This window comes from Cynoglossus semilaevis, unplaced genomic scaffold, assembly GCF_000523025.1.
Source record: "Cynoglossus semilaevis isolate Cse_v1.0 unplaced genomic scaffold, Cse_v1.0 scaffold1033, whole genome shotgun sequence".
Lineage (NCBI taxonomy): Eukaryota > Metazoa > Chordata > Actinopteri > Pleuronectiformes > Cynoglossidae > Cynoglossus > Cynoglossus semilaevis.
The window spans coordinates 410,016-423,773 of record NW_007585109.1 but is presented as its reverse complement, the minus strand read 5'-3'; the positions used below and the strand labels follow the sequence as shown (position 1 = coordinate 423,773).

Sequence of the window (13,758 nt, the reverse complement as noted above, 5' to 3'; positions counted from 1 at the left end):
ATCATCAGTCCATCAAAATTTAGAGATCACCAAATAATTAATACACACATTCAGAGCAGAGGGTTGTTGGGTGTCCAGTTTAGTGACTTCCTTTCCAAAAGTGTGGAAGGAACCAAGGATATCAGCAGAACTTCAAGTTCCTCAGCATCTACACCACTGACACCAGTGAGGTGGTCACAGACGGCAGAGAAGAGGAAACAGGTTGTGGACAAGCACTCCTCAGTCACTACAGATTACAATGGTTTGGTTTGGTAACACTACAGCAACAGATGATCATAAAAAAGACTGCTTCAAACATCATTGGAGCACCACGGCCACAGATTGGAGACAACTGCTGTCCCTGATCAGGTAAATATCTGCTGCGTGTCAAAATGGTTGAGAAACACAGATATAAATGTATATTTTAATACATGTGTATACACTGTATATTGAGTTTATTCTCCAGAAAGCCATTAACTTTGACTAAGTCAAACACCCATCACTTAGGGTTATACAAGGCCTGTGTGTTCAGCTACATGAACAAAGTCAGACTAAATACATACTTTGAATTTTACTCAGTTTTGTTTTGACCTCTGGAGGTTTCTTCAGGCTCTATGGCTGACCTCTTGTTGCCCTTGTTACGAGGTTCCGTTCTGGACGTGCTCTGAGATCTGCAGAGACTGGAAGTGCTTCCTGCAGCCCAGCAGGGAGGGGTTGTTGACCAGAGTGTACAAGAGCTGCCAACGAGCACGGATCCTGCGACTGCTGCTGGCTCTGGTTGGTCTGCTCACCTGAATCCCTGAAAACATGATGAAGACACCCAGGTTTAAAGAGGTGAGGGTGGTGGAAGAATAAAAATGTAACCTTGTGATTAAGGCATCGGACAAGACAAGACTCAGTGATGCTTTCAAGTTAAACAAGTAAATAAAGGAAATCTGTAAAACATCAGTGGAAGAAAAAAAGAAAATGAGAAAAGAAAGTAGAAGAAAAACAAACATTAAATCTGTAGCTTTGTGTAGAATGAGGATTAAATTGTAAATGAAGTATCGTGATGATTGGACATGAAATGGTTATGGTAATGTACACAAGAATGGTCACTCTTAGTGTGAGTGTGAGTGCAGCTCCGGCCCTCTACCTTCCTCTGCGTCTCTAATTTTCTGTCCCACTCCACCACCTTCCACCATCATGTCCAACAGCAGGCTGCAGAAGGCCTTAATCACAGGGTGGTTCTGACTCACCTCCACCCTCAAGAACTGGATGTAGTAATAGTAGGCTGAACAGAATGAAGGGTCACACCTCATGATACAGTCATAGAGTCTTCTACAGTGATGTAACAGTGTGTGATGATCCACCTGGGTCGTAGGTCTCTGAGGTGCGGTGCAGCAGGCTGATGTCAATACGACCCAGATGCAGGATGTTGTACAGAGCTGTGATCACAACTCTCCAGATAGCAACGATCAGTCCAGCCACAGTGTTGACGAGGAAGAGCAAGTAGGTCAGAAGGAAGAGGCTGTCTCTGGAAATCAGTGTGAGAAGAAGTCAGAAAAAAGAAATCATCTGCCAGAGTTTTCTCATAAGTAGTTGATAAACAACACCTAATAAACTATTTTGGGATGTTTCCATGGAAAACCTAGCTTTAAAGCCTTGATCATTATATAAAGTTTGTTTTTTAAACCAAAAGACACCACAGACATCAACAGAAGCCAGTCTCCTATTGGACATCTGTCTATCGAAGACGCACATTTTGTCTTTATCTCATGTTATAGAGGAGTTGATAACAAAGACTTCTTAAAGATCTTATAATATAAAGTATTAGGCTCATTTTCCCTCATGAACCTCTACTAACGTGGTTGTTTCAACGCCCTGTGGAGGCGCCCACTAGTGGCTATCTGCTACTTCCATGTAATTTCTATGTTTTTTTCTTTTTTTTCTCTCCATTTTACCTGTTCTTCAAATCTCTCATTCCTCTTTCATCTTTGATAAAAGCAAACTTAGCAGTTACATGCTGCAGCACCGTCACCAGTATGAGTGTGACCCAGGCAGGCCTGAGAAATTAAATAAAAGATACAAAAAATGGTCTTTGTTGTTTGTGTTATTAAGAAAAATTAAAGAAAAGAAAAAGAAAGAAAAGACAGACTTGTGTGTTTGAGTCTCACCAGGATTTCCTCGCGATTTGAAAAACAATGATGTTACGGCCATAGAAAACGGGGATGATGATCAAAAACACAAGAAACAGGAAGCAGATGAAAAACACCACGGTTTGGATCACCATTCCTGTGAAGAGAAGGCACAAGGAAACAAATATATTCACCAATATACTGTTCCTTTTCTTACAAACAACATGTTTTAAACAAATATTATCACTGCTCTCAGTTAATCTGATTATGTGCTTATAGTTTGCACTGAGGAGATTAGGCGACAGAATGGAGTCACGTTAAGCCGCGCTGAGTGCATCTCCCTGGTTCCTTGACCACAAAAGGCGACAACACAAAACAACTATTGTACTATAATATTCCGGTAAAGATATCTCCTGGTTAGTCATGTCAAAATTAGGGATGTCCGATAATATCGGTCGGGCGATATATATCGGACATCGTGTGCCCTAAAAATAGTTTTGGGGGAAGAATACTATATATTAAAGTGAAAATCACTAGATGGCAGCATTGCAGCTCATTTAATTAATCTCATACTCGTACAGAGGTTTGTACAGATAAATAAATAAATATTACCAGGCCTATATCGATATCGGTTGATAACGAAATTGGAAATGTAGTGTTTGGACAATATCGGCATATCCGATATCAGCAAAAAGTTATTATCGAACATCCCACCCCAGTAAAAATGGCAGATTGAACATTTAAGATGTAACATTTAAGCTACGGAGGATCTTGTCAGCGAGGTAATTTCATCCTAAGAGATTCAGTAGCCAGTCCAGTCGTCTACTTGCTAACATCAAGTGTTTCTTCAGGCTTTACCGAGGCAGACGATGGCAGCCTGGTACCCAGTCAAACCCATCCAGCAGACCACACCAGGTTTGGATGGAGAAAGGGTCTTCTGGTGGTTGTAGACTTTGTAAATATCTCCCTTATATATTTCTTTCAGATTTGACCTATAATCAGATGTAGATTAGGAGAGAAGTTAAACTGACATGTTGAGAAGTTGGTCAGTGTCTACTCCTTTAGACACGGCTCTTACCTGTGGAGAACCATGGACCTCATGAGCATCACCAGACTGACCAGACAAGACAGAGTCATGGCACAAAGGTAACACACTGACAAACAAAACCAAGACAAATAATTACAAAAACAAACAACAACAACAAAAACGCTGATTATTTTTTATTTAAAGTGACAGCGCTCACCTTCCAGCAGCCACGTATAGAACGTCACAATTTTTACAACCTCCATCCTGTCATCTGATAGAACAATCCCAAAGCCCAACAGCATAAAGGCAATGTTTTCATCAATACCAGCACGGACGATGTGGAGAGTGGGGATCACCAGAACGACCAACAACATGGCCGTCTGTAGTAAACAAAACCAGCGGGTACAGTGTTGACAGGATACAGAGGTGCGTGCATTTATTTATATTCATTGTTTTCAAACTCACATGATAAATCGCCACAAAGGCAATGAATGCAGAAACAGCCAGCTTCAGTGGAAATCGAAACACTGGATGACACACATGTTCATTACGTCATAGATTTTATAACGTCCACACGTAGAGAATGCCCTGTTGAACACTAACTCACCTTGTTCAGGGACATAAATATAACCTTTAACTGTCTTCACTATTGTTTTCATCAGCGACTGTTTGTCTGTTGAGCCAGAGCTGATAAATATGGACACGAGACTTCAGGTTAATGTTGGCAAACAGACACGACATTAACAAACACACAACATGGAGAAATGCAAATTGTTTTCAATTTCAAATTTAGTTATTATTACATTTCATGTCTGACCTTTCAACAGCACAGAATCAATTTTTTTTTTGCACTTGGGCATATACATATATATACTATTAAAGAATATACAGTTAGTGTTAATGGACCAACAAAGTTATGGTCCCATAATGTCAGACCATTGTCTCAGTTTCTCTCACCTGGCAGCTGAAAACCTCTTCTTGAGAAGTAACTTCACGTATTTAGAGTAGTAGCTGCTGTCCAGGTCCTGTGGAACAGAATTCAACTGTGTTACTCTGAGAACACTGTCGATGGATCACTGCATCTAAAGGAGTTGAGGGCTCAGAATATCATAACTAGGACATTAACCATATGGGGAGGAAGAATCACACAAATATTTTTTTCTGAATTCAAACACACTCAGTGAATACAAAGAGCTTTAGGGAAAACCACAGGCTTCAAAGTTTGATGGTAAAAATAGATTAGATTTTCCTGTTTAATATTTTATCACAATAAGAATTTTCAGAGCTACTGACCAAACTTTAACAAGGATTAAAATCTACTGCTGTTTCTTGAAACATTTTTTCCTTCTAATCCACTGCTGGAATAATCCCACTCCATCTTGTGTAAGCAGCTTACAGCATACACAGCTAAATTCATGTTTCTTACATCATTCTCACCAAGGCCTTTATATCGTTTAACAAAGGACACATTATTTTTGTGCCGTTTGTTTCTCACCTCCTCAGTCATTGGTCCTTTGACAAAAAGCAAAAGAAACCTGCCGCAGAGGAACGCCAGACAGACGAGCTGAGGAAGACTTGCAAGTAGAGCGTAGTATTTGTAAATCTGTTAAGAGGAAAATTGGGTTAAAACGTTTTCTAAAGACAAGATCAAGCAGTGGTTTATTCGACCGTTCACACACATCAACATGACAGTGTGTAGACTCGCCTCTGGAGTTTTTGGACAGTCAAATTTCTGCCACACCATGACACAAAAGTGACTTAAGGAGAGCAGGGATCCAAACCCATATCCCGCTGGACGCTGCAGGGTCCAACAGACCAACAGGGGATAATACAGGAGAGGGTAGTAGAAGATGGCCAGTATTTTCATGTACTCTGGAACATGAAGGAAAACAGAAAGTCCTTTAAAGGGCAGACCATAAAATACTCAGATGACTAAAATGAATTTATTATTTAGCATCAATGGAATATTTTTTACTTATTCTGTAGATTTCCCTGACATTAGCAGGTGATCAGTATGATTCTGGGTGGAAATGTTTTTATATAGAGGGGAATTACCCAGTAGGTGGCAGTAATGTACCTTAAAGGATGCAGAGTGTATTTCAGAACTACCAGACACAAACACAAGTAAAAGGGTGTACAGTATAGCTTTTAAACCTGTGGTTGATGTCGTAGGGTCACTTGGTGTTCTGTTGGTTAGTATTGCATGTTCTTTTGTGTTTGACATTTTTCTCTGGGTATTCCTGTTTTCTCCCACAATCCAAACAGTCCTAGGTTAACTGTTCACTCTACACTAACCAAAGGTATGAATGTGAGTGTGAATCATTGTCTTCACATGCGAGACAGTGATGTTTTACAGCAGTGATTCCCAAATACTGTTCCACAGCACACTATGAAGTAAATCCAATTTTACTTAGTAGGTCTGAAAACCATTATTTATATACTGAAAATATTTATCTTTGTCTATCCAACAATGACCAGAACAATTAGGTAATGTTCCACTAGGTGGCAGCAGATAGCTATAGAAAAGGGGACTAAAAGATGTTGAAGATCTTCCCATTGTTTTCTTCAATTACTTCAATAATAATAATAATAATAATGTGTTCATCTAAACAGGCCAATATTTCATTTCTGTTTACGTTTTGGTACATTTCAGTTGTAACTGTTTACCTTTTATTTCGGCTGGGGTTTCTTTGCAGAAAGGAAGAGGGTCGGGAGCAATCAGCAGTGTAGCTAGTTTGCTAAAGACCAGTCCAAAGACAGCCATGACCAGGCCCTTCTCCTGAGTCTGGTCCAGGAAGTTGGCTGGACTACAACAGAAAGATTGCAGGTTATAAAGATACGTATATCCAGGCAAGTCTTGAAAGGTCGCACTGATCTATGTTTGAACAACCACTACGTCACCTGAAGATGCTGGAGGAGCCTCTGGTGAATCCACGGCAGAGCTGGTGTTTCCTGGTCAGAGGTGCCAGTGCCAACATGACCGCCAACTAGAGAGAATAACAAATGTACTTCATTACAACCTGGAAAACTTCAAATTGGCCTCACTGTAGATATCAGGTTTAATTTAGTCACTGCGTTTTTCTCAGAGTCGTACAGTGGTTTGTTAGCATGATATGTGGATTTCTTTTATGTTTTAATTACTGTAAATATACTCACAGATGTTGACACCATGCATATGTGGAAGATCCTGTCGTCTGCCATAGGGTCACAGGGTAAAATAACTCTGTAAAACCAAAACAAGTAGAGCTTGCGTTTCATTCTTGATTAACGGTAGCATTAGTCGACTTCTCTGACCGAGCTGCAGTTAAATCACCACTATTCACACAATACAAGTATCTTTTTAAATCTGTTGCTATGTTTGTGTGTGATCAAAATTAATTCTTACGATGACATCATCATTTGAAGTTTATCATCACATCACAGGGTCATTTTGTGCAATTTATCCAAATATTTCTTGCAATAATAAATAAATATATGCAATACAGAAGGTATGCAATATAAAAAAAAAAACTTTTATTTTATAATGGTAATGAAGTCACTCACTCTCTGGGCGGCTCCGTCGGTTCGGCATTGTTAGAATACCAGTCTGGATAATCATAGTAGGAATAATCAAAAGGTTCAAATTCAACCTCGCTGTGGTTCATTGTTAATTAAAATGTCAGAAACTCCTGATCGTCCTCTTGGTCAGGTTAACCTCCACCACTGATCTGCTGCTGCTGCTGCTGCTGCTGCTGTTGTTGCAGCAACAGTTTGGACCAAACACATTCCAACCCAACTTAGAGTCAAACGCAGCAGATTAACAAATATCCCACAATCCAGGCAGGCTCCAGTTTCATGTGTTCAAATATAAAACACACCAAACAATCAAACTTACTCAAATAAAAACTCATAAGAAAATTCATGATTCATAAGCAGCAGTTTAGGATGAATCATCACATATTCTCCTGTAAATGCTTCTATTCAAGATACAGTATGAAGTATACATTTGGTAAAGCAGCTACAAATGTATTCTTTAAAGCCTAAATTACCTCTTACTATGAAAATGTTACCTGAATCTTAAGGGCTCCTGCACGTAACAGAACTCACTGGTGTTAGATAAAGTATAGTAATCCAATTTAAATTTGATTGTAATTTTAGTTTCACCGACATCAAAGTAAGAAATAAAGGAGCAAAACAAAGTCATTAAATATGGGTTAATATCACCCATGGATGATGGAAGAAAATTGAAATAAAAAAGAAAAATAATCTAAAAAATAAACAAGGTGGTTGTTTTATTTTAATCCAGCATTGTGTCCATCTGTGCCTGTTGGCTGAGGGACTTATGATAAGTTGTAAATCTCTCCTTTAAACAGTGGAGACCTTTGTGTGAAAATGGAGATTAAGAAAAGGCCAAAAAGAATGTTGGTTATTGAACACCTGAGGTACAGACCAAGACCTTACAACCATGTTCCTGAACCCTAAAGTGATGTCTGGTGTAAATGACCAGCAGCATGAGAGTCTCCCGTCCTTCTCTGTATCAGAAGGTTGACAACCAAAGCTCAGTGTCACGTCTAAGTCCAATCTCTCACTATGATCACAGAGCACTGTGGTCACACACACTCACACACTCACACACAGTTGCATTAGTTCACTATCAACTCTTACTTCTTACATATATAACATATACTTCTGGTTCTTTTATTGAGCTTTTTTACATTCAAAGACTTTTTTAAACAAATGTTTCTTTTGTTGAATTACCTGTGATCACTGACAGCCTCACCCAAACCCAACAAAGGGTGTCTTCTTCTCTGTTGTTCACTGGTAGTTGGTAAACTGGTGCATTACTGCCACCAACTGGATAGTGATGTGACTAGTCCATAGTGAGTGGTATATAAAAAGACACTGTGGAGAATGTAACAACGTGTGTGGCTAGTCTCATTTGAAAATCAAAGATGTTTATTTGGTCATGTGACCCCGGTGGAACTAATCTTTAAGCATTAGAGACTTTTCCTTTAAATATAATAACATGAGACTGAATGTTAAATTAATTAGGAAAAATGCTGTGTACAATAAAACAAAAGTCACTGTTTCACACCCTTGAATAGTAATACTTTAAAAACAATTATTTTTAAATATTTTCATTTCTGAGAAAGAATTGTGAAAGAATACAATGTCAAACCATGTATTTTGTTTTATTTCATTTTAAAGGTCACTGAAGTCATCTGAGCCTAATGTGACATGTATGGTGATGAATGTGAAGCCGTCTGTCTGATCATCATGTCTGTTCTACGTGCCTGACATGGAAAATACTAAAACAATTCAGACTTAATTAAGAAATGACACCATGAATATGATACACGTTGGTCAGCAGTGGTACACAGACAGTATGTCTACCATCAACTGACGCACAAAGAAATCAACACTGTTGTAAAAGACATGAGACAAAAACGAAAAAGTCTGAATGCACTACCAAGACAGAGAGTGTGGTGACCAGTGAAACAACAAATAAAGTGGCTCTCAATTAGAAAAAAAGAACTGCACACATGTTTGATATGGATTCGAACTCACAAAGATAATTGTCATGTGTGTAAATATAGTGGGGCCAGTCTTTTAGTTTTTAAACATATCACAGAGCAGTTTCTCCATGGGAGTGTTTCCAATAGTTCTGTGAAAGAACAGCAGCTCTATCCGCTCAGATGTCACAAAGCGCAGAGAGGGAAGAAGGAGAAGCAGCTTTCCAAACCTGCGAACAAACACACAAAATATATAAATACATTTCCATCTCAAAAAAGCACGACATTGTTCTTATGGCTTTCAGCAGTTAGAGCCCTCTAGTGGCATTGCATGGGAAGTTTCATTTATGTTCAAACCTATGGTCAATTTTGATTGTCCGGTTAACTGAATCAACCATGTTCATGGACTGTGTGAGAAAACCACTGTAGAAAACAGGAAGAAAACAGACACACACACACACGGCGAGAACATTCAAACTCTATACCACCCATTACCACTAGAGGCTCTAGTGCTGATATTCTTGCTGTCAGGTTGATATTTACTAATTCCAAAAACCTTTCTACCACAGGTTGACCCTAAAATCTGAAAGTTTGTCACCCACTCATGTGATCTGTTTGTTTGTTTGTGTTTGTGAGTCCAGGTAAATGCTGCATGCAGCAGTAGAATGATGGGACGTGAAGTTACCTGGCGGGCTGACTGGGGTAGTGTGAGCGGATGTGTTGTCCCAGCATCACCTGAGACTGATCCTGAAGGTTCTCTACTTGTTCTGGATCTTTTAACCCTCTGGTCTCTGTGAAGTACAGTAAAAGCTTTGCTTCAGTCACAGCCTGAGCTTATCTGCTGTATGTGTCCTGATATCATACTGATTCCTCACCTGGTTTAAAAAGTACGATGGCTTTTAGGCAGGCAAACTCAGTGGGATCGACAGCGAGGGCTTTGAAGCGACTGAAGACCTCCTGCAGGAGGCGCAGGTCCAGACTGGTGTAGCTGCTCTTCCCCTGCATGCCGGGACAAAGGTCCTGCAGGGAGAGCAGCGGGCAGCTGTCCAGTGGCAGTGACCACTGGATGGCGCAGAGCAGGAAGAGCTCGCTCCAGGCCTCCTCCAGCAGAATCACCTGGTAAAGTGGGCGGTGATGAGGATTTTGAGGAATCAGAAGGAAACTTCAAGCTACACACTGTAGGTCTGCAACTCTTTCTGAGTAGGTAGAAAAACCGACCTTTGCCCTTACCTGATCTCTGAAGGGCAGGTTAGAAAACACCGGCAGGTTCTTGGCCCATTTCACGGAGACGAAGAGCAGCCTGGCTGAAGTCTCGTACACGTTCTCAGAGCTGGACGGATACAGAGCCATGTGATACTCTGAGGACGATCTCTCTGGCTCGTTGCTGGTGACATCAACATTTTCATCGACTGAGAAAGAAGAGAGACAAAGTGATAAACCATGAGCGCTAACACACTCTTCATTTTCTGTTTTGTTGTGCTCGGGATTGTATTTTACAAATTGGAAATTATATTCTTTTGAAGAAGACTTTATTAGCGTTTTTGATTGAGTTTTTGATTAAAAACAGAATGTTTCCTTTAAGGAAGCAGCTTCTTTTTCTTTTCCTACGGTGTGTGTTTTACTCATTCAATTTCAAGTGTTGTCATGAGGTCATTCAGTCCACATGTACAGTACCATAACCTTTTTAAAGGTTCTTAACCTTCAGAACCTCAAAGTGAACAACAAGTGAAGAAGGTTAAACATGAAAGTGAAGATGATTTTTTTTCTTCTCAGTTCCTGGCCCAGACAGGAAAGTCTTCTACGTCTGGATCTAGATCACCAGGACTCTGCTGTTTCTGACCTGATCATGACAATGTTAAAACACACAGTTATGAGGCCAGCTGACTCATTCTTAGTCTGTTGGTCTGTGTACATGAAACCCAATTCCTGGTGTTCCCTTCAACAATGGCCTTATTCTGTGGAGATAAAACCATTAGAGATTTTTAATCCCTCTGTTCCTCCCATCCAATTAAAAGCTGCTCACTCTCTGTCTCTGTTTAATAATCCCTTCCTCTGCAGCATGTCAGCGACATAATGGTATGAAGTGTGACTGAAACATTCCTTTGTTTGTCACTTTAAGGTTTGTGGCAGTTCTTTGGTAGATTGTGATGTATACTGACTCTTTTAACCTGTTCTGAATATAACTTTCTGGTTAAAATGCAAGTCTCCAATATCACCCCTCCACACACACACACACACACACACACACACACACACTCACCGTCCTCAGGCTCCAGCTTGGCGCAGGTTTCAGCCGTCATGAGGCTGGCCATGAAACGGTGGTTGTTCTGGGGACTGATGCAGCGCTGGGGGGCCACGGAGGAGGTGATGGACATGGAGGATGTGATGTGGGGCCACGTGATGACACTGGAGGAGGACGAGGAGGAGGAAGAAGAAGAGGAGGAGGAGGGCTCCCTGGTGGTGGCCAGGTGCTCTTTCTCTGGGTCCACGTCAATGGAGTCCAGATGGACCTGAGCGGTGCTGCGAGGCTGCCGTTCGTTCTGCACGGCTGCAGGTCAGACAGTAGAAAGGTGAGGGAATAAAAAGAAGAGTGTTTGAGAGCTAATAAATCCATGTTCCAAAAATGTTCAGTGTATACTGTATATCAATTGGAAATACATTGGAAGGTTAATTTTTTTAGATGTCGCACTTTCACATTAAGGCAGGATGCTGAGACCACCTACCATCTTTATTCATGCCCGCCTGCAGACACTTCTTTAGCCGACATGCCTGGCACTGGTTGCGGTGAGCTTTGTCCACTGGACACAGGCCTGTTCCAGCCTGACATCTGTTGGTGAACAGAGACACGACGATGGAAACTGAGTTTATTCAATGTTTGCTTTTCCTCATGCTTAAAATATTAGTGCTGTAAATTTAAAATGTAATTGGACAACTTCACTGTGTGACATGTATATTTACCTACAAACATACAGTATGTAGGTGATTTGTATTGAATGGGATATTAACATATATTAATGTCAGCAATAACAGGATTTTAATTTTAAATAGTTTAGTTAATTCAAATAAATCTTGGCAATAAAAATGATATAGCCGTACTTTAAAGCAGCCAATCACAGACAGTTACTGTGGGATTTTACATTTTAAATAAATATTACATTCCTTTATTTCCTGTGACCCATTTTGTGAACAATTTAGGATTACTTGGAACATTACTTGGAGCACAGTAGGAGCCAACTGGATGGTAATGGGCTCTAGAAAACACTTCAATTCTTCATTCAAGTGGCTTCTTCTTCTTCTTCAGGTCTAACCGACTGCAGGAAAATCCTGACATTTAGCCTCAGAGCAAAACAAAGGAGGTGAACTCCAGTGGCAGGATGTTGTGATCACCTGGATCAAGGTTGGCACCAACAGAGGGTCTCAGCAGGCGGCGTGCTCCTTGAAGTCTGTCTGAGTCAGATTGTTCTTGGCTGAAGGATAGGTAGCTTCTCAATCCACCTCCTCCTCTTCAGAGAGAGTATCTCCAAGATGGTTTCCTTCACTCTTTCGAACCATCTGTCGTCTCTTTCATCAATATGTGCATTTCCATCATAAACGTGTCATTTGTCCTTGACATCCATTTGCACATCTCAAGGACAAAGACATCATTTTTTTCCCACAGTCAGTTAGAACTGAAGAAGCCTCTTGGATGAGAGGTGAAACCGAGACAAGTGTTGACTTTTACAAAACTGCTTCAAACAAAATGATCTGTTTGATAGAGAACCTACGTAGACACACTGTGATGACCACAGTTCAGCATAACCTTTGGCATCAGCAAATTTTAAAAGAACTATCTGAAAGCAATTATCAGAAAGAGTTTGCACTTCCTGTCCGACCTGTAGATGAGCCTCCTCCTCACGCTGCGTTTGAAGAAGCCACTGCAGCCGTTGCAGGCGTAGATTCCGTAGTGTTTTCCACTGCTGGTGTCTCCACACACTTTACAGACCAGAGCCGGACTCAGAGCTTTGCCCGGGGCTGGACTCTTGGCTGTGAGGCAAACATAGTAACACAGGCCAGAGCCGTTAGTGCCATTCATTTGGTCTGGTATTGTTTAGTACTTGTGCCTGCCATCTGTACTCTGCAGGAGCCTCAAAACACACACACTTCTCATAACGCTACAACAAAAATAAAATACAAAAAAAAGATCTTTACATATTTAAAATAAACTTCATCTATAAAGTATTAAAAAAAACTTATTGTGAAGATCATTTGGTTTTTATGTGTAATTTTTGAATCATCTTAAACCTGTCAAAGATGTGGACGTCTTACCTCTTCTGTCATCAGTTCCACCGCCAGACAACTCACTTGGGGAAGAGCAAGGCATCATGGGAATCTTTGAAAGGTGATCCTCCATCATTTCAGTTCCAACACCAAAGGACCACTTGTGTTATCCAGGAGGAGCAGAAGAAAAAGGTGAAAAACAAAAAGTTCCTGTTGCTGAAGAAACCACGTTTTAAAATCAAAAGTGTGCGTTGACAGCGGTGGAGTTCCTACTGCGCTGCTGCAGCCTCTGGTTTGGAGATGCAGATGGACTGAGGTCCTGCCATGAGTGGGAGCTGACACTTGTTGCACATGTACAGGTTGTGTGCCGTCCCTCTGACAGTCAGGGTCAGACGGTGTCTGAGGGTGCTCATCAGTGGCAGCTCCTCAAAAGAGAGTCCGGGGGGTGGAAAGGGGAGGATTATCCCCAAGCGTTGCAGTGTAAGCAGCACGCTTATTTGTCATCTCCTTAATCTTTACTGTTCATCTAATGGATCAATCAGTCACATTGCCACAACTATGGTGAGCTATCAAATAAAACCAAAAATCCCCTCTGCTCCGTCTTCCCGAGGCTCCTCGGTCCATGTGAGCCTCCATCGGTCTGTGCTCCTGTTTGGAGAATCTGCATTTAGAGGAATAATTACATTAGACAAACATCATTATGTCCCTTTTCAGCTCCATTTTCTCTGCTCTGTCTGTTTGATCTGTATGATTGCCTTCCATTCATAATGACTCATGCCTTTCTTTGCTTTCAGAAGTTCAAAATAAGGGAAATGTCAATAGTTAATATTGGGCATTTATTATTAAGAAGCTAAAAATCACCATGGATTTCAACAAAGCCAATAAA

The 13,758-nt window shown here is 40.7% G+C and overlaps 2 protein-coding genes across 2 annotated transcripts; both read right to left on the bottom strand.

Annotated features, from left to right (window-relative positions):
- Positions 1-92: 92 nt before the first annotated feature.
- LOC103398375 (receptor for retinol uptake stra6-like) lies at positions 93-6,877 on the bottom strand. Its single transcript, XM_008336972.3, has 17 exons — positions 6,667-6,877; positions 6,280-6,346; positions 6,025-6,110; positions 5,791-5,930; positions 4,829-4,995; positions 4,619-4,726; positions 4,081-4,148; positions 3,731-3,810; positions 3,589-3,650; positions 3,341-3,503; positions 3,175-3,250; positions 2,955-3,088; positions 2,136-2,253; positions 1,923-2,024; positions 1,332-1,495; positions 1,115-1,252; positions 93-778 (listed from the first exon to the last, which is right to left on the bottom strand). Exons 1-17 carry the CDS (start codon positions 6,765-6,767, stop codon positions 618-620), a joined length of 1,935 nt encoding a protein of 644 aa, XP_008335194.3. The 5' UTR covers positions 6,768-6,877; the 3' UTR covers positions 93-617.
- Positions 6,878-8,091: 1,214 nt separating this feature from the next.
- nr2e3 (nuclear receptor subfamily 2, group E, member 3) lies at positions 8,092-13,538 on the bottom strand. Its single transcript, XM_025053527.1, has 8 exons — positions 12,897-13,538; positions 12,488-12,638; positions 11,339-11,442; positions 10,876-11,163; positions 9,846-10,024; positions 9,491-9,731; positions 9,301-9,406; positions 8,092-8,845 (listed from the first exon to the last, which is right to left on the bottom strand). The coding sequence occupies exons 1-8, from the start codon at positions 13,006-13,008 to the stop codon at positions 8,713-8,715; spliced, it is 1,314 nt and encodes a 437-aa protein (XP_024909295.1). The 5' UTR covers positions 13,009-13,538; the 3' UTR covers positions 8,092-8,712.
- Positions 13,539-13,758: the final 220 nt, after the last annotated feature.